General features: G+C 56.4%; 1 protein-coding gene across 1 annotated transcript; it reads left to right on the plus strand.

The window, feature by feature from the left end:
- Positions 1-9,536: 9,536 nt before the first annotated feature.
- Positions 9,537-20,807, plus strand: PAQR5 (progestin and adipoQ receptor family member V). The gene is made up of 7 exons (XM_014952677.1): positions 9,537-9,723; positions 10,089-10,216; positions 10,337-10,542; positions 11,561-11,687; positions 16,280-16,376; positions 17,599-17,740; positions 19,177-20,807. The coding sequence occupies exons 1-7, from the start codon at positions 9,673-9,675 to the stop codon at positions 19,407-19,409; spliced, it is 984 nt and encodes a 327-aa protein (XP_014808163.1). The 5' UTR covers positions 9,537-9,672; the 3' UTR covers positions 19,410-20,807.
- The last annotated feature ends 1,923 nt before the right edge of the window (positions 20,808-22,730 follow it).

Here is a 22,730-nt window from a genome sequence, read left to right on the forward strand (position 1 = left end):
TACTCTGCTCCCCCCTCCATAGCACCGAGGGGCACCTTGGGCTGCTCCTCTGCAGGAAGCATCTACAAAGGCTTCTTTCTGCAAAGCCATTAGCGGGGGGGGGGGAAATAAATAATAAAACCCAAATGGCACGGCTTGGGTGGGGAATAGCGACCCATTAACTGGATCATAAAGAAGCCCTTTTATTGAAATCCCACTCTTTATCCCAAGCGCTCGCGGGGCTTGGCTGGATCTTATTAAACGCTCCCATATTCCACTGGAGCTGGTTTTTTTGTTGTTTTTTTTCCTCTGTTGTTGTTCTCCCTGGGCCTCGTTTGAAGGCTCAAATGTCAGCAGAGGCGGCTGGTGGTAAATGCCACCTCCCCCTGCCCGGGGAGCGATGAACCCAGGGGGGAGCTGCTTAGAGAGAATTAAATATTAATACCGGGTATCGCTGGTTTTAATGCGCCGTGCCCGGAGCGGGGGCCCTATTCATCCACGGGCAGGGAAATGAGGATGAGGAAGGTTCCAGGGACGGTGAGGAAGGGCCAGGGGTGGTTTTCCCCATGGAATGCCAATGCTGCAGCCAGGGTTTGGCTCCTCTCCCGGGATGGGGTTCCTCCGGGGCTCCCCCCGTCCCCCCCCATGGGTTTCCCGTGTCGTGTGTCCCCCAACCACCTCCAAGATTTCCCAGGAATGTCAGCGCTGCCACATCCCTCCCTCTCACATGCCCCCCCGAGCGGAAGGTGTCAGCAGATTCATTTTGTAATTAAAAAAATACTAATTAAGGCAGGCTGGAGCCCAGAAGCGCGTTGCGTGAGATGGGCTGTGCCCGCAGAGGGGGCCGAGGGGGCAGGGGGTCCTGCTCCCTGCCTGGGATGTCCCTCCTCCTAGGGCTCCCCTCCCTGATCCAGAGTCCCTCCCCATCTCTCCTTGAGCCCCTTGAGGCACTGGAAGGGGCTCTGAGGTCTCCCTGGAGCCTTCTCTTCTCCAGGCTGAACCCCCCAACTCTTTCAGCCCCTCCTCCCAGCAGGGGGGCTCCATCCATGGGTCATCTCCGTGGCCTCCTCTGGCCCTGCTCCAACAGCTCCATGTCCTTCTGCTGTTGGTGGCCCCAGAGCTGGACACCGTACTCCAGCTGGGGTCTCACCAGAGCAGAGGGGTAGACTGGGAGACGGGGCTGGCAGAAAAGTTGGACTCAGCCTAAAAATTGAGTTTAGCCTGAAATCTGGGCTCAGGCTGCAGCTCCCAGGGCTGTGGGGGTGCCTGGTGGCCGGGCAGACCCCCCCCGTGGCCCCTCCTGGGGCTTTATGGGCAGTTCCAGGGGTGACATTGGACCCTCCAGCTCCCACTGAGTCTTTTTGGTTTTTGAGGGTGGTTGTTTATCTGCAGTTCAGCAAACAGCGGCCGTTCCTCTGGGGTAGGGCCAGCTGGGAAAGTCACCTTTCTGCTCCTGCTGCCTGGTTAGAAGGAAAACAAAAAGCAGGGAGTGATTAAAACCTGGGGTGGGCTGTGCCGGGGGGTGCAGGGGTGCAGCCTGGACCCCTGGCCACGGGTGGGATGAGCTGTGACCGTGGATGGGCCACCAGCATCCCCTGCTCCTTGAGGGGTGGCTGTCCCCAGGCTGTCCCCAGGCTGTGGTCACATCTGCAGGGGCTGTCTCTGTGCACATCTTGGGGGACAGAGGATTTGTGGGGGTGCCCCACGCTCCCCAGGCAGTGGGGTGCCCCCAAAGCCACTGCTGTCCCTCTCCCCGAGCCGTGGGGTGTCTCTGCTGGCACTGCTCAGTCCCCGGGTACCAGCAGTCACCCACTGAGCCAAAACTGGGCCCCCCAAAACCTGCACTCAGCCCTTGGAATGGGCTGCCCAGGGAGGTGGTTGAGGCCCCATCCCTGGAGGTGTTCAAAAGACGGGTTGATGTAGTGCTGGGAGGTCTGGTTTAGTGATGATGCTCCTTGTTTGTTGTGTGGGTGTCTATTTTTGTCAGTTAGGTTGACGGTTGGACAAGATGATCTTTAAGGTCCCTTCCAACCTAGAAGATCCTGTGATTCTGTGATTCTGCACTGGGTTTTGAGGTTCTTCCACGGGCACCGGGAGGCAGCTGAGCCTCGCAGCCGGGAGCTTCCCCCCTGCAAGTTCCGGTTTTGAGGTTCTTCCACGGGCACCAGGAGGCAGCTGAGCCGCGCAGCCGGGAGCTTCCCCCCTGCAAGTTCCTTTTCCCAGGGCTTTGGCCCCAAAAATGGGAGCTGGCAGAAGCTGTTGGCTGGTTTGTGCTCGCTGCTGCTCCCCAGCCCCCCGGGACACCCAACTCGCACGGCTGGATTTCAGCTCCCTTCCTATTTTGCTGCAAAAAACCCAAACCCCAGCCGTCCAGCGCTGGGAAGTTTCCACCGGTTTGGAACTCGTTGCACCAGTTGCACGGGAGGCAGCGTGGGGCTGGCACAGCCTTCACCCAGAGCTGGCAAATGCTGGGGTTTGGGAAACACGAGGTTTCCCAGGGCAGAAAGAAGGGAAGAAAGTCCTGCCTGGGGCTGGAGGTCGTGCCCGAAGCGGGGTCAAAGTACCCGGGTATGAAATCTCTCCTCCGCCGCTGCCGGGTGCCCGAGCGGCCGGTGCCAACAAATGCAGCTGGATTGTTTGATGGGCTCGTGTCGATGAGCGTGTAGAAACAATCAGGAGTCATTTTCAAAGGTTTTCATGGTTTTATTGCAGCGCAGCAGCAGATTTCATCCTTTCCGGCTCATTGCACCGGCCGCAGCTCATAAACCCGGGCAGGGAAGGGGGTGAGGAGAGTAAATCCCCATCTCACTCTCTGCGGGCAGTGGTTTGGAAGGAAAAAAGAGCCCAGGAGGTGGTTTAAAGCACACACTCAGTGCTAACAGCGTGGGGTGGGCAGAGGGATAGCATTTTCCTCCTGCTGCCCCCTCTCCTGGCCCATAGCCCCGCGGGGACAGGGGCTGTGGGGTGGTGAAGTCAGTGACAACCTCCCCTTGGAGCTGAGATGTCCCCAGCCCCACAGCTGGATGCAGATGTGCCTCTGCCCAGCCCACCCCGTGCAAAGTACACCCGAATTTTGTGCCCATTTGCTGGCAAGGAGGGAAAACACAGTGGGATTTTTCTCTTTTTGGGGGGGAAGGAGCTGTGGGTGAGTGGGGCACAGCTCCTCCTCCTCCACCGCGATGGAGTTGTCCTCCTTGTACTGCCCGGGGAGGGATTTACTGCCTTCACCCCAGTAAAAGGGCTGTTTGTAAGCCCAGCCTCGCGTGGGCTCACACCAGAGCCTGAGCATCGGCATCTGCCGGCACGTGTCCAGCCCCACATCCCTGCCAGGGGGAGAATTCCCCCCCCCAAAGCTCCTGTTTGCTGCCAGGGATGAGTTTTGTGGCAGCAGAGGTCGTGGCCATGGGGTTTGGGTTTTGCTGGCCCTCTACGTGGGGGTTGCTTCATTAAGGGACCTGTTGCTGGACCCATGGGTGCAAATCCCCCTGCCTGCCCCATAGCTGCCTCCCATCCGTGGGTCAGACAGCAGGGCTCTGAGACTGGGAAACAGGCACCATCTCAGCCCTGGGGCATCCCTCCTGGGGGGAGCAGCACCCAAAAAGAGATCCCAGAGCCCCAGGAAAGCCGTGGTCCGAGGGGAAGCCACGCTGGAGGGTTGTCAGGGGAGAGTTAATGTGCTCACACCCAGAAACTGCTGCCAAAAGGCTTTCCCCTGTGATTAAAAGGCAGAATAGTGCTTTTACATTCACAAGCCCTGATCTGAAATGAGCCCCACGGCTTCACCTGTGCATTATGGCTGGCTCCAGTCCTTCCAGCTCCTTAATGCCAGAGGAGTGAGAGCCCGGGCATCCCTCCCCGGGGACTCGCCCGCCTCCAGCCACCGCTCGGTTCAAATGTTGTGAAACACGTTACCAACGGCTGCAGTAAAAAAAGAGGCTTCATCGGGGAGGGGAAGGGGAAACGCCGGGTTTCGCAGCGGGTGCAGGAGTGGGAAGAGCTGGGGGTTCCTGCTCCGAGGGGACCGAGGGGATCCCCATTGCTGGAGACCCCCATCACCAGCTCCCCCCGTCGCCAGGTCCCCCCGTCCAACAGGGAACGATGTAAGAACAGTTTGGGAGCATCTCCCTCCCCATCTACAGCCGGGTTTTAACTCCCCAGTCTCTTTGCAGACAGTTGAGCAAGTTTGGGGTGTTTTTCCGGCGCTGGGGCTGAGGGGTCCCGGGAGCTGAAGATGCTCGGGGGAGGGCTGGGAGTTAATATTTTTTCCTGCCCTTCTCCCGCTTCCTCGCGGCCGGGGCCGATGCCGAGAGCTGGGGCTGAGAGCGTTTGGCCGCAGTTATTTCCGGTTTTATTTTGTTTGCCTTTTTCCTGTTCCACTAAAAGACGAGCCAGAATTAATTTGCTCCTAATCTGGGAGAGCAGCCGGCGGGGACTGACCTCTGCCGCCTTCTTCTTCCCCCCCAAACTCCCATCCCTCCATCCCGGGGTGCGGGCTGACGGTCCCACCGGCTACCGGTAGCCAAGAAGGGCTTGTGGCAAAGCCCTCCCTGCCGGTTTTTTTTTTTTGGCAAACCTGCCCCGGCCCGTTCCCTCGGCTCCCAGCGGGGCCATGTGTGCTGTGTTTGTACACAGATGAGTAATCCGGGCGCCCGGAGCCAGCCCCGCCGATAACGCAGCATCCGACCCAGCCCCGCAACCGGGAGCAGCCCCGTAAGTACCGGCCGCTCTGCTTTTTCTCTCTCCCCCCTCACCATAACCCCCCCCGCCCCTCCAGCCCCTCGCTTTGGGGATGCCGGGGGTCTGCACGGCGTGAGCTCCCCCGTGGAGTTTTATTTTTGGATGTGTCCTGAAAAGAAGAAGGTGGGAAAGAGCCGCGTGGGACGGGGAGGGGGCAGTGGGGCCGGCAGGACATTCCTTTTCCCTGCCCTTTTTTTTTTTTCCCTGCCTTTTTCTTTTTTTCCCTGCCCTTTTTTTTTCCCCTGCCCTCTTCCCTGCCCTTTTCCTTGCCCTTTTCCCTGCCCTCCCACAGCTCCAACATTTTTTTTTTCCCTGCCCTTTTTTTTTTCCCTGCCCTTTTTTTTTCCCCCTGCCCTCTTCCCTGCCCTTTTCCTTGCAAGTTTTTTTTTTGGCCGTGTCCTGAAAAGAAGAAGGTGGGGAAGAGCCGTGTGGGACGGGGAGGGGGCAGTGGGGCCGGCAGGACATTCCTTTTCCCTGCCTTTTTTTTTTCCCTGCCCTTTTTTTTTTCCCTGCCCTTTTTTTTTCCCCCTGCCCTCTTCCCTGCCCTTTTCCTTGCCCTTTTCCCTGCCCTCCCACAGCTCCAGCAGCTCGAGCCCACGCTGATGCTTTTGCAGGATTTAGGGAAATTCCCCTCGGCAGCGTTTTAGGAGCGGGATGGGGCGCGGGGACACGCTGTCCCCCCCTCGAGGAGGAGGAGGAAGAGGAGGGATGAAGGCTCCGGGTCTGGCAAAGGGCTCCAGCACGTGCCTGAGACGCACTGGGTTTTTTTGGAAAGCCTTGAGCTTCTGCGTATGCTCGGGGCTGCCTCCGGGCTCCCCAGCACGTCCCAGCAGCACCAGCAGCCTCCCCACAAACCTCCCTCTGTTCTGCTGGAAAAGGGCTTGGCGTGTCCCGTGCTGCTGAGCCCGGCTCCCAGTGCTCCCAGCAGCACGGCCCCCCCATCTCCCAGCCCAGCCCGGCTCTCTCCAGGCCCTGCCGTAAGAAAAGTCATAAAAGTTAATGATTGAACAGCTAAAATACTTTTTTCCCCTCCATCAAAAGCCAAGGGCTGCTGGTGGGGGGGCTGGTCCCTTGGGAGAGGGGCTGCAGCCCCCCTGGTTGGGGCCAGGTCCGAGGGGGGGTGACAAGGGACATGTCAGGGGACAAACCCCAGCCTTGGAGGGAGAAAGCTGGTACCAGGCAGGAACCTTCCCCGGGGGGAGCACAAAGCAAAGGCTCCCAGCCTGGATCTGTGCCCGACATCCCCACGGGGGCTCCTGCGTGGCCGTGGGGGGAGGAGGATGATGAGGAGGAGGAAGAAAAGGAGGAAGAGGTGTGTTTGCAGCCAGCTGGGTGAGCCTGGGGAGTTTGTCCCTCCGCTGGTTGCAAAGGAGCTGTTCTAGCAGAGGGTCCCCCTGTGCCCCCCCCTGCCCCCCCCATCCCCGGGTGGAAAAAATCAGCCGAAGGAGCAGGAAAACACGGGACCGCAGGGTGTGCCCGGGCTGCTCTGCTCCCCGCAGCTCCGGTGACTCATTTGCCTCTTAAAAACACAAGTTCTTGGTGAAGCCTGGGCCCGGTGCTTCCCACCTCCCCCCCCTGGAGCCAGCCCGGGTTTTTGGGGGGGGCGCAAGGACCGGGGTTTGCCCGGGCTGGACCCGCTCTCACCCGGGTCAGGGCTATCGGCCACGGGTCCTGTGCCAACCCGGGGCTTTGTGAGGAGCTGCTGCGGCTGCACCCACATCAGAGACAGTAGTTTTTGTTCTCTCCCACCATCTCCCTCATTTGTGTTTGTATCAGAGGTGCGGCCGGGGGGGGCAAAGGCAGAGCTCTGTGCCCGCCTGCCCTTTATTCCTGGGCATGCAAATAGCCAAGGGCAGCTCCCTCTCCCTGCCTTCTCTCCCTGATTTCACTCCCTGTCTTCACTCCCAGCCTCCTCTCCCTGCCTTCTCCCCCTGATTTCATTCCCTGCCTTCTCTCCCTGCCTTCTCCCTCTGCCTTCTCTCCCTGATTTCACTCCCTGCCTTCTCCCCCTGCCTTCTCCCTCTGCATTTTCCCCCTGATTTCACTCCCAGCCCTCTCCCCCTGCCTTCCTTCTCCCTGCCTTCCTTCTCCCTGCCTTCCTTCTCTTCACTCCCAGCCTCCTCTCCCTGCCTTCTCCCCCTGATTTCATTCCCTGCCTTCTCTCCCTGCCTTCTCCCTCTGCCTTCTCTCCCTGCCTTCCTTCTCCCCCTGCCTTCTCCCCGATTTCACTCCCTGCCTTCACTCCCAGCCCTCTCTCCCTGCCTTCTCTCCCTGATTTCACTCCCTGCCTTCTTTCCCTTCTTCTCCTCCTGATTTCACTCCCTGATTTCACTCCCAGCCCTCTCTCCCTGATTTCACTCCCAGCCCTCTCTCCCTACCTTCTCTCCTTGCCTTCTCCCCCTGATTTCACTCCCTGCCCTCTCTCCCTGCCTGCCTTCTCCCTGCCTGCCTTCTCCCTCTGCCTTCTCTCCCTGATTTCACTCCCTGCCTTCTCCCTCTGCCTTATCCCCCTGATTTCACTCCCTGTCCTCACTCTCTGCCTTCTCTCTCTGCCTTCTCTCTCTGCCTTCTCTCCCTGATTTCTCTCCCTGCCTTTTCTCCCTGCCTTCCTTCTCCCCCTGCCTTCTCTCTCTGCCTTCTCCCCCTAATTTCACTCCCTGCCTTCTCCCCCTGCCTTCTCCCCCTGCCTTCTCCCCCTGCCTTCTCCCCCTGATTTCATTCCCTGCCTTCTCCCCCTGCCTTCATTCCCTGCCTTCATTCCCTGCCTTCATTCCCTGCCTTCTCCCTCTGCCTTCTCCCTCTGCCTTCTCCCTCTGCCTTCTCCCCCTGTCCTCACTCCCTGCCCTCTTTCCCTGCCTTCACTCCCTGCCTTCACTCCCTGCCTTCTCCCTCTGCATTTTCCCCCTGATTTCACTCCCAGCCCTCTCCCCCTGCCTTCCTTCTCCCTGCCTTCCTTCTCCCTGCCTTCCTTCTCCCTGCCTTCCTTCTCCCTGCCTTCCTTCTCCCTGCCTTCCTTCTCCCCCTGCCTTCTCCCCGATTTCACTCCCTGCCTTCACTCCCAGCCCTCTCTCCCTGCCTTCTCTCCCTGATTTCACTCCCTGCCTTCTTTCCCTTCTTCTCCTCCTGATTTCACTCCCTGATTTCACTCCCAGCCCTCTCTCCCTGATTTCACTCCCAGCCCTCTCTCCCTACCTTCTCTCCTTGCCTTCTCCCCCTGATTTCACTCCCTGCCCTCTCTCCCTGCCTGCCTTCTCCCTGCCTGCCTTCTCCCTCTGCCTTCTCTCCCTGATTTCACTCCCTGCCTTCTCCCTCTGCCTTATCCCCCTGATTTCACTCCCTGTCCTCACTCTCTGCCTTCTCTCTCTGCCTTCTCTCTCTGCCTTCTCTCCCTGATTTCTCTCCCTGCCTTTTCTCCCTGCCTTCCTTCTCCCCCTGCCTTCTCTCTCTGCCTTCTCCCCCTGATTTCACTCCCTGTCCTCACTCCCTGCCTTCTTTCCCTGCCTTCTCCCCCTGATTTCACTCCCTGCCCTCCAGCCGGATCCCAAGGCTCCAGAGGCCACCACAGGGCTCAGGACCCCTTTTCCCCACAGCACAGAGACTCCGAGGGGATGGGGCTGGGGGGGGCTCCATCCTCTGCGTAGCCCAACAGCCAAAAAAAAAAAAAAAAGCTCCCGATTTAAGTCTAATCTTTAACTAAAGGCATTTCCAATTTTATTTTATGCCGGGTTTATTGCTCTCCTGCCTCGTTAATTTTTTCCCTCCTGCTCAGCGCCTCCAGCCAGCTCCCCCTCCCCGGGCACTCCCCACACGCTGTTTGTCCCCAGTGGGTTTGCACCGGAGCCGCTCGGCCGCCCCGAGAGGTAGAGTACGGGCAGGGAGGAAGAGCAGGGGAAGACAAAGGCTGATGCCAGGGCCGGGAAAGGGCAGAGAAGGGGTTTATTTGGGACTGGTGAGTCACGGATGGAGCTCGGTGTGTCCTCGTGTGAGGCTGTGGGACGGTGAGGACAACCCAAATGCCCCGGCAGGAGCAGCAAAGGGGAGCCCATCCCACAAGCTGAGAGTCAGGCTCCCTTCTTGCCCCAGTGGTCCCTTGCGGGAGGGTGCAGGAGATGCTAATTCCTTTTTTCTCCCCTTTATTTCGCAGAGCAGAGGTGGAGACGGACGGGGAGAGGCTGCCGAAGGCACCAGCGGGTGAGAGATGGAGACACCGGGGATGGGAGGGCTGCACCGCGGCGCTGGGTGGAGGGGAACCAGCCCCTGAGTCCTCCCCACTCACCAGAGGGGACCTGCCTGCACCCCACGGACCCCCAGCCCCTGCCCAGGGCTTTCTGTGTGACCTTGAGGTGCTCCGGGGACATGGGTGCTCTTCCTGCATCACCCCTGGCTCCGTTGGGGTGACAACAGGGAGTTTCAGTCCCTCGGGGTGGTGGGCACAGGGATGTGCTCTCCTTCTCCCCCTGCCCCTTTCGGGTACGAGTGGTGGGGAGGGACCCCAACATCTCCTGCGGGGATGGATGAGGTCTCCCCCCCCCATGCCATGGGAGCCCCCCCAGGAAGCATTTGCCACACGTGGGTTTGGGACCCCCCATGGGGACACATCCCCACGAATGCTTGTCTCCCCCCCAGGCCACCCCTCCTGAGCCCCAGGAGCGTCCCTTCAGCCACCACGGGGCAGCCCCATCCCTGTCCCATCGCAGGGATGTGGCCAGACGGGGTGTGAGGAGCCGTGGGGCTGGTCCCCAGGGAAGCTGAGCCCAAAACATCCCTCGGAGCCGGAGCCCCGACCGCACGATGCTGAGCCTGAAGTTACCCCGTGGCCACCACGGGGCAGCCCCATCCCCGTCCCATCGCTTGCCCAGTGGGGATGTGGCCAGACGGGGTGTGAGGAGCCGTGGGGCTGGTCCCCAGGGAAGCTGAGCCCAAAACATCCCTCGGAGCCGGAGCCCCGACCGCACGATGCTGAGCCTGAAGTTACCCCGGCTGCTCAGCGTCCACCAGGTGCCCAAGGTCAGAGAAGAGCTTTTCTTCCCTAAACCCCGAGGTTTGGTGGGGTTTTGGGAGGTGAGAAGTGGGAGCAGCATGCTGGGGTGGCCATGACCCCCCCCCAGGACAGGGCTCAGCCCCTTCCTGGGGCCACCTCCCACCGTGGGGACACAGCTCTGTCCTAACTGCAGGGTCTTGGGTCCTGAATCATGGGCACCCTCCTTTTGGCAACCTTCCTTCTTTCTCCTCTGATTTGTCCTTCTTTCTCCTCTGATTTGTCCTTCTTTCTCCTCTGATTTGTCCTTCCTTCTCCTCTGATTTGTCCTTCCTTCTCCAATTTCTCCTTCCTTCTCCTCCGGCTGCCCCTGGTGCCAGTCCTTGCCTTGCAGGGGTACCAGGAGCAGGGGATCCTCTTTGGGTACCGTCCCCCCCGAAGCTCGGCAGCAGATTGTCTCCTCAGCGTCTTCCAAATGACCAACGAGACGCTGAATATCTGGACACATTTTGTGCCTGCCTGGTAGGTACCATGTCCTGGGGCTTCAGCATCCCTGGTGGGTCCCCATGGTGGGAGCAAGGCTTGGGGAGCAGGGATGGGGGACACCCAGGGGTGCGATGCCGACCTTCCTCCACCCCACAGGTACTTCGTGTGGACCCTGGTGGGGCGGCTGCGGGGGCCGGGGGGCCCAGAGGACCCCCATGCCTGGCCCCTCCTGGCCTACCTGCTGACCTGCTGCATCTACCCCCTGGCCTCCAGCTGCGCCCACACCTTCAGCACCATGTCCACCCGCGCCCGCCACATCTGCTACTTCTTCGACTACGCGGCCCTCAGCATGTACAGCTTGGGTGAGGGCATCTGCAGAGGTCTCGGTCCCCAGCACTTCCCCCTGAACCACGAGGAGGCATTAGGGACGGGGCTGAAGGATTTCTGCAAGCCCTGAGTCTTGGCCAGACAGTGGCTTGTCCCCCTGGCCACCCCTGGGGTGACATAAGTAGTGGCCCTGAGGGCACCACAATGTTCTCCACAGCCCTGCACCAGCCAAGTTGAGGGTGGGAGATGCCCACAGTGAAGGGTGCAGGTGGCATCATAGACTGGTTTGGGTTGGAAGGGACCTTAAAGCCCCCCCAGTGCCACCCCCTGCCCTGGGCAGGGACACCTCCCACCAGCCCAGGTTACTCCAAGCCCGCTCCAACCTGGTCTTGGGTGCTCAGATGGCTCGTGCCCAGGGGACAAGCAGAAATCTTGCGTGTAGTTTCTCCTGCTGCTCCTCCCCACAGCCTGGCACTTGAGAGGGACCAGGAAGCGTCTTTGCCACCACCACAAACAGTAATTTGGGGCTGGGTTTCGTACCGGGCAGCCCTGGGAGGGAGGCCTGGATTGTGTGACACTCTTTGGTATTTGTAGTCAATAGAATAAGAAAAAAGATGAATGCTGTCAGTGAAGCGGGTGGCACCTTGTTGGAGTGCCAGGAGCCAGGGTCTTCTGGTGGCACAAAACACCTCCAGCTCCTCATGGAGCAACACCTGCAGGAGCTGGTACCGGGGTGTCTGCCTGATGCTCCCCTTAGGTATTTGCCCCATCCCTGGAGGGGTTCAAGGCCAGGTTGGAGGGGGCTTGGAGCAACCTGGGCTGGTGGGAGGTGTCCCTGCCCAGGGCAGGGGGTTGGAACCAGATGATGTTTAAGATCTCTTCCAACTCTAACCACTCTGTGATTCCATGATTACCCTCCTCCACTACCTTAACTCACATCTCCCTTTCCCGAGAGTGCCCTGTGCCCACGTGAAGGTTCAGAGCTGCCCCCCTGGAGGATGATGAGGGTCCTGGTGGGACCTGGCACTAACTGGGCACCCTCTGCCTTCCCAGGGTCGGCGCTGGCGTACTCGGCCTACGTTTTCCCAGCGGATTGGGTCAACAGCACCTTCCACCACTGCTACGTCCCCATCGCCCTCTGTAACACCCTCGTCAGCACCGGTCTGTCCTGCTATTCCAGGTGAGCTGCTGCTCCCTCTGCCCTGATTGCTACGGCGTAATCGTTAATTAGTATTATTAATACAGCTTTTTAATCCCAGGCTGTGTTATAACAACGTGAGCCTTGAGCTCAGGAAGAGGAAGGGCTTTTTGTTTGGGAACCGCGTTGCCTGTTGGCAGCAGCAGAGTTTGGTGATCAAAAATGCAAAACAAATGACTTTTAGCTTTAATTTTCGGAAGTTGAGAAGGTAATTTCACAGGGTTTGTGCCCGGCAGGAGGACATCCCCCCCCACCACCACCCTCTGCTTTGGGCTGTTGCTTTTCTAATGTGACGTGCAAAAAGTTGGGGGGGCTCCTGTGTCCCCCACCTCTGGAAAAGGTGTTTAGGTTTGGACAGGAGCGTGGTCCTGCCAAAGGCACGTGTCAGCCCACGTGTGTTTGTGTGTGTTTGTGTGTGTTTGTGCTTTTCTAATGTGACGTGCAAAAAGTTGGGGGGGCTCCTGTGTCCCCCACCTCTGGAAAAGGTGTTTAGGTTTGGACAGGAGCGTGGTCCTGCCAAAGGCACGTGTCAGCCCACGTGTGTTTGTGTGTGTTTGTGTGTGTTTGTGTGTGTTTGTGTGTGTTTGTGTGTGTGTGTCACACACTCACAGAGGAGGAACCTCAGCGTTCCTGCAGCCGGTTGCGCCATTTGCGAGCAGCGCTGCGTGCGTGGTGTTCTGTTCCTGGCTGGCCTTAGCCAATTTGTTTGGAATAACTCAAGAATCCAACCTACCCGGCTGATTTCCAGCGATACAGAGAGGTTTTTATTTGATTCATGGCAGGTCCCCCCCCTCCCCCAAAAGGCTGTGTTTGCAGAGCGCTCGTGCCTGTCGCTGCCACGGCACGCGGTGGGTTGTGCAACGTGTACAGCTCCTCTGCTTCACAAGGATATGAATCATTTGGGCATTTTTTTTCCTTATATTTTGGGGGGTTCTTTGCTTTTTGGACCTATTCTTGGTGTTACTGAGCCGTACAGCAAAATCAAGGATCTCTCTTGGATGGCTCTGTGGATAGTGCCAGCTGGGGCTTGGTATTTTTTTCCTTATATTCCTCATTTCTTCCTCTTTTTTTCTTTTTTTTGTCTCTTTCCCCCTGCTAGTTTCTGCCCTGTGCACCTCTGATGTCTCATTAGATGGGCTTAGAAAACAAAGCTCCCTGCCTGTGTGCTAATCCTAGTACTTACCACCTGAAGATAACGCTTAGGAAGCATCAGCAGCTTGGGATCAGTTCCAGATTAATTTGGGTGGTTTAAACAAAAGAATTCTTGATGTGCAAATTTAATTGCCAGCCTCTCTCTTGCCCACACCTGTAAGTGCAGTCGTGTGAGAACCATCCCAGCGCCACGTGGTAGAACAGCAGTTCCTGCTGTCTGGGCAATTGACAGTAGAGAAGTAGCACATCCATTGACTGTCAGTTTAAAAATAATAAAAAATAAACAGAAGGCCCCTGGGTGAGGAGGGAAACTGGACACACCGTACCAGTGGGGGCCAGCAATGCTGGTTTGCCCCCATGGTGGTGAATGGAGCCCCCCTCATTCACCACTACACCCCAAGCACACCAGGTCAGGGCTGGGGACCACGTTAGCCATGGGGCTACCAGCATCCCCGTGCCCCTCTGCGTACGTGTGAGCATCCCAGCCACGTGTGTGACCCCTGGCCGTGCCCCCAGTCCCCCATCTCTCTCCTCTTGCAGGGTGGTGGGGCTGCAGAGAACAAGGGGGCATGGTTTTGTGCCCACCTCGCACCCCCCTGGGTGCCCAAGCCACAGCTGGTGGGTTGGGGACAGGGAAGTGGTCAAGCTGGCCACCCCAGAGACCCCATGAGGCCACCAGCACCTGCTGGTGCTGCTCACCCATGGCATTCCCTTCAGTGTCACCCTTGGCTGAGTCACACCATCCAAAATGTCCATCCGAGGTGGGGATGTTGGACGGGAGGGGACCCGAAACCGAATTGTGCAATGGGCGGTGATGGCAGGGAGCTGGGAGCACTGGGAGGGGACCTGCCCGGGCACTGCTGGTCCTGCCCAGCTCCCCAGGGCTCAGCAATGCTGTTGGGGTGGTTCCACCACCCGCACCCTGGGCAGGGCTGGCTCCAGGAGCCGGGGGGGGGGGGCGGGGGGGCCCAGAGCACTGGGAGGGGACCTGCCCGGGCACTGCTGGTCCTGCCCAGCTCCCCAGGGCTCAGCAATGCTGTTGGGGTGGTTCCACCACCCGCACCCTGGGCAGGGCTGGCTCCAGGAGCCGGGGGGGGGGGTCGGTGGGACCCAGGTCACTCCCCATTTTGGAGCATTTCACGCTTAAACTGCCAGCCCTGGGCTACCTGAACCTGGCTGGGCTTCTACACAGTGGCCAAGGGCAGCCTCTTGGTGTGCCCCCATGAAGGAGGGGTCACTGAGGAGGAGGATGCAGCCAGGGGGGGAAGGCAGGGACTTGCAGTGGGGTTATCTGAAGAAAGGCATTTTGCTAAGCTACTGCGCCAGATTTTATCAGATTCCCAGGAAAATTCTCCGGTCCTAGATGGCTGCTTCATGAGTCAACTGTAAGATTTTTGTTTGGTTGGGTTTTTGCATCCTTTGGCCCAGGAAGGTTGAATTGCCACACAGGGAAACGTGCAGATGGGCTGTAATCATAGAATCATAGACTGGTTTGGGTGGAAAGGGACCTTAAAGCCCCCCCAGTGCCACCCCCTGCCCTGGGCAGGGACACCTCCCACCACACCAGGTTGCTCCAAGCACCCCCTCCAACCTGCCCTTGAACCCCTCCAGGGATGGGGCAGCCACAGCTTCTCTGGCCAACCTGGGCCAGGCTCTCACCACCCTCACACCAAACAAGTTCTTCCTGAGATCTCCCCTCTTTCAGTTTGAAGGTCCTTGTAAAAAGAAATGCATGTGTTTATCCTGTATTTGCTGCTCGATACCTCTCTCTGTGTCCCCCTGCCCTGCTGCAGGATGAGCAGCCGAACAAAAGGTTTCTTTCACGCTGGAGGATTTGGTGTCTCCCTGCAGAAATCCTCCAGGAAAGCAGAAAAACCTGTATGGGCTTTTCCTTCACAAGGAGAAGGGAGGACACGTAGACTCTGCTGCTCCATCTCACACTGTCCCCTGTGAATGGGGCACTGCCCTTGGGGTTCCTGTGGGCCCAGACTCGATTTTGGCAACAGGTTGGGTGGGCACATTGCTGAAGGTGAGGGAAGGTGCGTGGCAAGGGTGAGAGCAGGATGGGAGTCCAGCACCGGCACGGTGGGAAAACACAGCAGGAATCATGCAGAAATGCAGGAGAAAGCAGTGCAGGAGGCACCTTCACCACCATCAGGATGTCTTCTGGGCAAGCCACAAGCTCGGTGGAAGGTCGAACAGAGGAGGAGCAAGATGAAAGCCCATAGGCAGTTGTGGCTCTTGAGCACCAGTTGAATTATTGGGGTTTCAACCCACATTTTGGGCCGTGTTGACAGAGCCCTTCTGCTTTGCAGGCAGGTCTGTTGTAATTCCGCTCAAGTTCATCTCCCCATTTCCATGTTGGGCTAAAACCCTGTAAAAGCTGGTTTTTCCCAGCACGGGTGGATGTTTTCTGTTCCTGGGCTGGAGCTGCTGTGGTTGGGCAGGGTGATGGGCTCCTTGCTGGAGCCCTCCCGTGGTGGGGAGCATCCTGATGCCCCTCCTGCTTCTCTGAGGCTCCCCTGGGCTTTCCATCTCCAGGTTTCATTCGAGTTGTGTTCCCCAGGTGGCAGGAGCGGGCTCAGGGCTTGTGACCCAGCTCCAGGTTTTACAATGGGTTTTTTTGGGGACCTGGGTGGTCAATCATTTTGTGATTTCAGCTGTGAAGTTTGTCTTACATTTCAGCAGCGTGATTTCCTGGGGAACAAAATGCAGGCTGTTATTCTCTGTCCAGCCAAACTCTTTCCTCCTGGTACACGACATGGTTCTAACGACCAGGCTGCTTCTGCCATTATAACGGGGGTGTCATTAAAGAGTAACTTGTTTAACTACTTTAGTTTGTGATTTCAGTAACTCTCTCCGTGTGTCCTCTGAGAGGACGATCGCAAAGTCCTGGGGGGTGTAAAACAGAGCCTCACGCGTTGCAGGCACAAGCTGCAACACAGCTTAATTAACAAAGAGTAGCAATCACAGCCTGCACGCAGCGGTACCCACAGAGCCTTCCAAACCCAGGCAGATGTATTTTCCTTGATTGCGGTGCTCAGAAAGCTGGGATTCCGAACCAAGAGTGAAAAATTCAGTATAAAAAACAACCACAGGGAGGGACAGCAGCTGTTTAAGGACCCGGCTGCTGATGGGCAACGGTTAATGAGCAACGGCAGAAGAAGCAAAAGCCAGGATGGTGTAAAAAAAGGTCATTTTCAGAGCTGCACCTGTGAGATCCAGAGTGTAGACAGGGGAGGGGGGACCCCTAAATCCTTCCTCCCCCAGCTCAGGGCTCAGCCAGGGAAGGTTGGGCCAGGCTTTGCTGAGGGTGGGCACAGCGTTAATGGCACCGGCAGCCAAACCCCCGCGGGTGGGGGGATGCAGGTGGGGTCCACGCGCTGCGGTTGAGGTGAAACGTCTTCTCTCTTCTCCTCGAGGTTCCTGGAGGTGGAGCAGCCCCGGTTCAGCAAGGCGTCCCGCACCCTGGCCTTCGTCTACCCCTACCTCTTCGACAGCATCCCTCTCTTCTACAGGGTATGCTCCCACCACGGCGCTCACTCGCTGCAGGGCTGGAAACATCAGCTGCTTCACCTCAGCCTGAAAATATTTGGGAAAATATGCCAGCCTTTTATTATTTATTTTTTTTTAAAAGAAAAACAAATTGTGGCAGGAAAAGAGATTTGGTTATTTTTTCCTGCACCTATTGATAGGCGGGTTCCTCCCACTTCAAAGCGCCGAGCTCAAACTCTGCCCGGGGCTGGAAAGTTACTGCCTTTGCAAGCTCCAAGTTTTCCAGTTCCTAAACCAGAGCTGGGTGGGAATTCTGCTGCGGGGAGGTCTAAGGACAGGAGGCTCGGGGCTGGGATTTGCAGGAAACGGAGGCGACAGCCCTTGTGCCCTTTGCCTGGCAGAAAAGGACCTGGGGGTGTTGGTGGCCTGTGGGCTGACCATGAGCCAGCAGTGTGCCCAGGTGGCCAAGAAAGCCAACAGCATCCTGGCCTGTGTCAGGAACAGTGTGGGGAGTAGGGCCTGAGAGGTGATCATCCCCCTGTACTGGGCACTGGTGAGGCCTCACCTTGAGTACTGTGTCCAGTTTTGGGCCCCCTACCATAAAAAAGACATGGAGGTGCTGGAGCGGGTCCAGAGAAGGGCGACAAAGATGGTGAGGGGTCTGGAGCACAAGTCTTGTGAGGAGAGGCTGAGGGAGCTGGGGGTGTTCAGCCTGGAGAAGAGGAGGCTGAGGGGAGACCTTATTGCTCTCTCCAACTCCCTGAAAGGAGGGTGTAGAGAGGTGGGGGTCGGTCTCTTCTCTCAAGTCACAGGCGACAGGACAAGAGGAAATGGCCTCAAGTTACACCAGGGGAGGTTCAGGCTGGATATTAGGAAAAATTTTTTCACTGAAAGGGTTCTCAGGCATTGGAATGGGCTGCCCAGGGAGGGGGTTGAGGCACCATCCCTGGAGGTGTTCAAAAGACGGGTTGATGTAGTGCTGGGAGGTCTGGTTTAGTGATGGTGATGCTCCTTGTTTGTTGTGTGGGTGACTATTTTTGTCAGTCAGGTTGATGGTTGGACGAGATGATCTTTAAGGTCCCTTCCAACCTAGAAGATTCTGTGATTCTGTGTTGAGCCCCGTTGTTGGGTGAGGGGCAGCCGGGGGCGGTGGGGGCTCAGGAAATGGGGCTGTCTCCTGTAGAAATGTCTTTCTCCTCTTTCCCTCGCCCGGTTCCCCCCGGTGGATCCCTCTCTGTGGCTGTAGTTCTACCTGTGCGCGACGGAGAGCTGCACGGAGCCCGCCATCCTGGTCCACTACAAGCACACGGTCTTCGCCTTCCTCACCTGCTTCATCTTCGCCAGCCACCTGCCCGAGAGACTGGCCCCAGGGCACTTTGACTACATCGGTGAGTGCCAGAAGAGCTGGCGTTGCTTCCTCGTTATTTTCAGGCACATTAATCCAGGAGGGACTCCCAGAGGTTGCAATCTATTCCCTGCTGGAAATTGGAAATGGGGTTTGCCATCCGAGATGCAGCAGTGAAGTGGGAACGTGCTGGTTCCAAAATGTGTCTCAAAGGGTTTCATGACCGCAAACACTCATTTCTCAGGTGAAAAACTCTCAGCTGTGCACAGGGGAGTGTCACGGTGCCAGGTGAAGGGTCCTGTGCTGGGGTCACACCAACCCCATGGACACTCCAGGCTTGGGCAAGAGTGGCTGGAGCTGCCCAGTGCAGAAGGACCTGGGGTTGGTGGTCACAGCTGGGTGAATAGGAGCCAGCAGAGTACCCAGGTGGCCAAGAAGGCCACCAGCATCCTGGCCTGTGACTGGGTGGCCATCGTGGCCATGGTGGGGTGTTCCCCATCCCCCCCATCACACCGTGCACAAGCACAGGGCTTCTCAGCCCCTCCTGTGCCACCGCTGCAGCCACCAGCGGCACCTCCCTCGCTGCCAGCACATTTTGGAGAGGAAGGTCTCTGTGCTCTGGTGGTGCAATCATAAAAGCCACAGAAATTAGGAGAATAACTATTTAAAAATGTGATGGCAGAAGGTCTGCTGAGCCCTCACGGCGGTGTTTGAGTGAAGTCTGAGGAATTTCTTGGTGTTATGGTTTGAGAAACCCACAATAATTTATTATCGTTTGGACAATTCTATCACCCGGTGACCTGGGAAGGGGAATCGGAGGAAAACCAAGGAAACCTGAGGGCTGACGTAACAATAGATTTAGTAGAATAACACTAATTAATTAACATTAATAGCACTAAAGAACCATTATGGATCCCCATACCAATATCAAATACACAAGGATCATACCCAGCCCTTTCCCCCAGCAGGAAGCTGGTCCCTCCCTGCAGGGACAGCCAATGTGGGATCCTGCGAGTGCTTCAGGAGGGAGGGAAGGGCTCAGGGCTCTGGCATCAGGGCAAGGAGTTCTCAGGGGGGCAGCCATCGAGGGAAAGAGAGAGAGAGGGAGAACTCCTCAGAGAACTTTCTAATTTATACTGAATGTGCCGTTCATGGTATGAAATACCCCTGTTGGCAGTTTATCTTGAATGTGCCATTCATGGTATGAAATACCCCTGGGTCAAGTGCCCGGGTCTTGCCCCTCCTCGTCCCTGCACCTGGGGAGGGCAAAACCACTGAGCTGGGTCTTGCCCCTCCTCGCCCCTGCACCTGGGGAGGGCAAAACCACTGAGACCTTGAAACCCACACCCCAGAGCTGGCTGTAAAGAAACTATTTTCACCATTTCAGACACTGGAGTCTTCTAAAAGTGCTGTTTTCCCAAGCGCTAGAGGAGGAATCAGTCGCTCAGAGCAGGACACTTTCTTTTGGCTCTGTTGCAGGGCACAGCCACCAAGTTTTCCATGTCTGCGGGATCCTCGGCACGCACTTCCAGATGGAAGCCATCATGATGGACATGGCCCAGGGCCACCACCGGCTCCCACCCTCCTCCCTGCAGACCCTGGGCTCCATGGGCATCTGCGTGGCCGTGAGCCTGGCTGTCATCGGGCTCTGCTCCTCCTCCCTGCGCTTCATGCCAGAGCCTCTCCAGAGGGAAAAACCACACGGGCATTAGGCTTCACGTCTCCGTGGTGTTTCTGCTGCTCCCCAGGAGAGACCCTGAGCACCACCTCTATGGTAGGGCACGAGGAGGGAGAGACCCTCAACACCACCTCTACGGTAGGGCACAAGGAGGAGTTTATTTGCCTTCGCTCTCTGAGAAAATGTTTATTTAAAATTTCCTCGAGAGCAAAAAAAAAAAACATATTGCACTGGTTTTTGTACATATAGCTTTAAAGCTGGGAGCAATTATGCAAATGCTTTTAATCAAGTTGCTATTTCACCACAAGAAATTATTTAAAATAATCTTTTTTTTTTTTCTCCTGTGAAGGGGAGATAAGTGCTAATACTTTTCCAAAGCAATAGGCATTCATCAGGTCTGCCTTACGGAGGAATTGGGGGGCAAGTGAATGTAGGTAAAGCTGGTCATCTGGTGACATGGACGTCCTTGTCATCAGTGTAGACCAACAGCCAAGACTCCTTGGCAAAGGCACGAGCAAGGGCTCACCCAGGAGCTCCCTAACCGAGGTTTGCACCTTAAAAGTGGCATTCTTTTGGAGATTAAAACCTCAAATATCCCTGTTACACAGCCTTACGTGACACCCAAGTGCCTGACAGATGTGGGATTCAGAGAGACTAGAGTTTGCCTACGTTTTAAATTCAGCAATTTTTAATCATGACCTGAAAAGAGTTATTCTAGAACTCTTCACGGGGCATTCCTCCAGAATAGCTTTATTTTGGGTCCAATTCCGGTGCATAGGTAAGTCCTGGGAAATTAATTCTGACGGGAGAGGTGAGCTCGAGGTGAGAGATGAGGAGGAGATTCCTTAGAAGCGCTGTTTTGTACCGAGTGTTTAACACTCAAAGTTGTCTGGGGGCAGCTGTGCTGTCCAGAAAAAAGGTGTTTGACACCTTGTGGAGGGCACTGAGAAAGTCACCAGTCCAGGAGTCACTTCCCGGGGGCTACTGGAGGTGAGATACAGGGCTAGACAGAAGGTGTGAGGGTGGTAGAGCCATCACCTCCAAACTGCCCTCGTTTCTGGTCCCTCTTGCAGAGAAGAACGTTTTTCTTTTCATGAGTGAAGAGGATGGGGGTGTCTGGGGGGAATAAAACAGCAGCTGAGCAAGAAGCGGGAGTGTGTGCAGAGCAGAGAGACGAGCGTTGTCAGATGAGAGGCAGGAGTTGGAAGAGCTCAGAGGGTAATGCACTGGGAGGGGTCAAACTCTCTAATTTTAAAGCCTTTCCAGAGTTAGAGCTCTGCTCACCCAGCAATAGCCACGTGCTCCGGCTCTTCCTCCTTGTCCTTTGCTGCTGCACCTGGATTTCATGGGCAGAAGCAGAGAGTCCTGGTCCGGGCGAGGGGGACGCAGCCCACAGGGACTGGTGGCTCCAGTGGCTGGGGGTGGCTCCAGCCACGGGACCTAAAGCCACCCAGGAACACACGATGCAAAGATTACTGCGAGGGAATATTATCAAGCTCGATAATCATACGGGTGTCTCATTCGTTTTTTGCATATAATTACCTCTATCAAGGTATAATTGATGCACTTTTGAGTGACAATACAACGGCTCGTTAAATATCTTACGGGACAAATAAGTCTTTTTGAAAAATAGCTTTCTTTTGAAAGCTGACCAAGATTTATATTAATATTTATAAGCACTGGAACATAATTGTTTATTCAACAGTTTTATTTCATTAAAAGAGAAAACTAATATAAGTATCGCACTGATATATGCTAACCTGATGTGTATAGTTTCATGAAAACACTGTCTGGGAAAATTAATCACTTCAGAGATAATTGCTGATAATTGCAAAGCTTATTTACCTTGTGTACTTGTGTGACCGGAAAGGAATCTGGCTGTGCCTGCGAGACGTGATTTAAGAGTCTGTAAAACCTACATGAATCATTATACAATTTTTTTCTTGGTGGTTTAACTTTTGAATTTAGAAAGTCCTTCCGTCCTCTTCAGGTGAAACCATTTGTAGGAACACTACATAAAAAATGTCACACCGTATTACACGCTGCCATAATCCCTCCAGATCCTGCAGTGCTTTGCACGGACCCTTGGTTGGGCACATACTTTACACACTGAACAAGCAAACGTTTGATGTAGAAGCGGCACAGGTTGGCCAGATTCCTCCTTCAGCTGGAGACAGGCCTTCAAAAATCTGTTCAATGTACTAAATTCTATTCACAGAAAGAAATAAAAACTGTGTCAAATCGTTATGAGTAAATAATACAGGATATTTATTTGTTGGAACATGGTGTTTTGTCGTGTGTCTGCGCCCAATCCACAGCAAACCCCAAACAGAACTATTGATTTAAGGACCAAATCCCAGGGAATATCACTCATCTGCTCGTGGAGGCTTCCCTGGGCTGATGAACCATGTCGATACAGCAGATTTTTAGGTCTATTGAGTTCCATTGGGTTGAAGTAAGAGGTGAATCTGAATATTCCAGAATTCTGAATATTCTTTTTCTACTTTTTTCTTCTGAAGGGGATAACTAACAATGTAGCTAAATTGTACTAAAAGAATTAACTGGAATCAGTGGTTTAACCAAGATGGAGTTCAACCCAGGGGAGGCCATCAGGGTTCAAACCCAAGTTACTTCATCCTTTACCCCAGTTTCCCCATTTGAATTAGAAGTGTGTTTCCTTGTCAGGAAACAGGTCTTTAATGATCTCGTTTGGCTGGGCTTTTTATGTGTGTTGTAACTCCACCTTTTAGGCTTTGTTTTCCACCAGTAAGCATTTCCTGCAGTCATTTACCTCCAGGCAGGTAGCGGCTCAGCCACAGGGAGGCACGGTGAACTTGCTGGATTACACCGCTCCTCCGGAGCCCCGACCTTTATTTACACTAAGTTGCTAAACAGGCAAATACAAGACAAATCGCAGGCCAGGGAGCGGCTCTCTTGGCCCAGCCTGAAGCCCGGGCCCTGAACTCCAGCCACATCTTGTCTCCATCCCTGCTCCAGCGTATGGCGGGTTGGCGGCTGGAGAAGCGGCCCCGGGGTGGGAAGGCGGAGTGCGGAGGAGGGAAGGCTTCCCGCTCCCCCGTGGGGCACCCAGAGCCCTGGGCACAGAGGCTTCAGCCCGTTTCCTGAGGCAGGGCTTGGCTCCCGCCTCCAGGCCCAGCTCTGGGCTCACCCAGGCGGGAGCACCACCGGGCCAGGCCCCGGGGATCACCGCAGGCCGCAGCGAGGCCTCGGGGCTCCCCGTGCTCCCCTCCGGGCCTGGATCCCGCCTGGCTTCGGGGCTCCCAGTCCCTGGGACCGGGAATCGGCCCCCACCGCCGCCTCCTCCCCGCCCGTGGCGGTGGCGGCTCCGCGGGGC

Source organism: Calidris pugnax, unplaced genomic scaffold (genome assembly GCF_001431845.1).
Source record: "Calidris pugnax isolate Ruff unplaced genomic scaffold, ASM143184v1 scaffold187, whole genome shotgun sequence".
Classification (NCBI taxonomy): Eukaryota; Metazoa; Chordata; class Aves; order Charadriiformes; family Scolopacidae; genus Calidris; species Calidris pugnax.

Excerpts from the sequence above, each read along its gene's own strand:
- PAQR5 (XM_014952677.1), top strand. The coding sequence starts at position 9,673 with ATGCTGAGCCTGAAGTTACCCCGGCTGCTCAGCGTCCACCAGGTGCCC. Across the intron at positions 9,724-10,088 it reads GCGTCCACCAGGTGCCCAAG|GGGTACCAGGAGCAGGGGAT; the intron begins GTCAGAGAAGAG and ends CTTGCCTTGCAG. Across the intron at positions 10,217-10,336 it reads ACACATTTTGTGCCTGCCTG|GTACTTCGTGTGGACCCTGG; the intron begins GTAGGTACCATG and ends TCCACCCCACAG.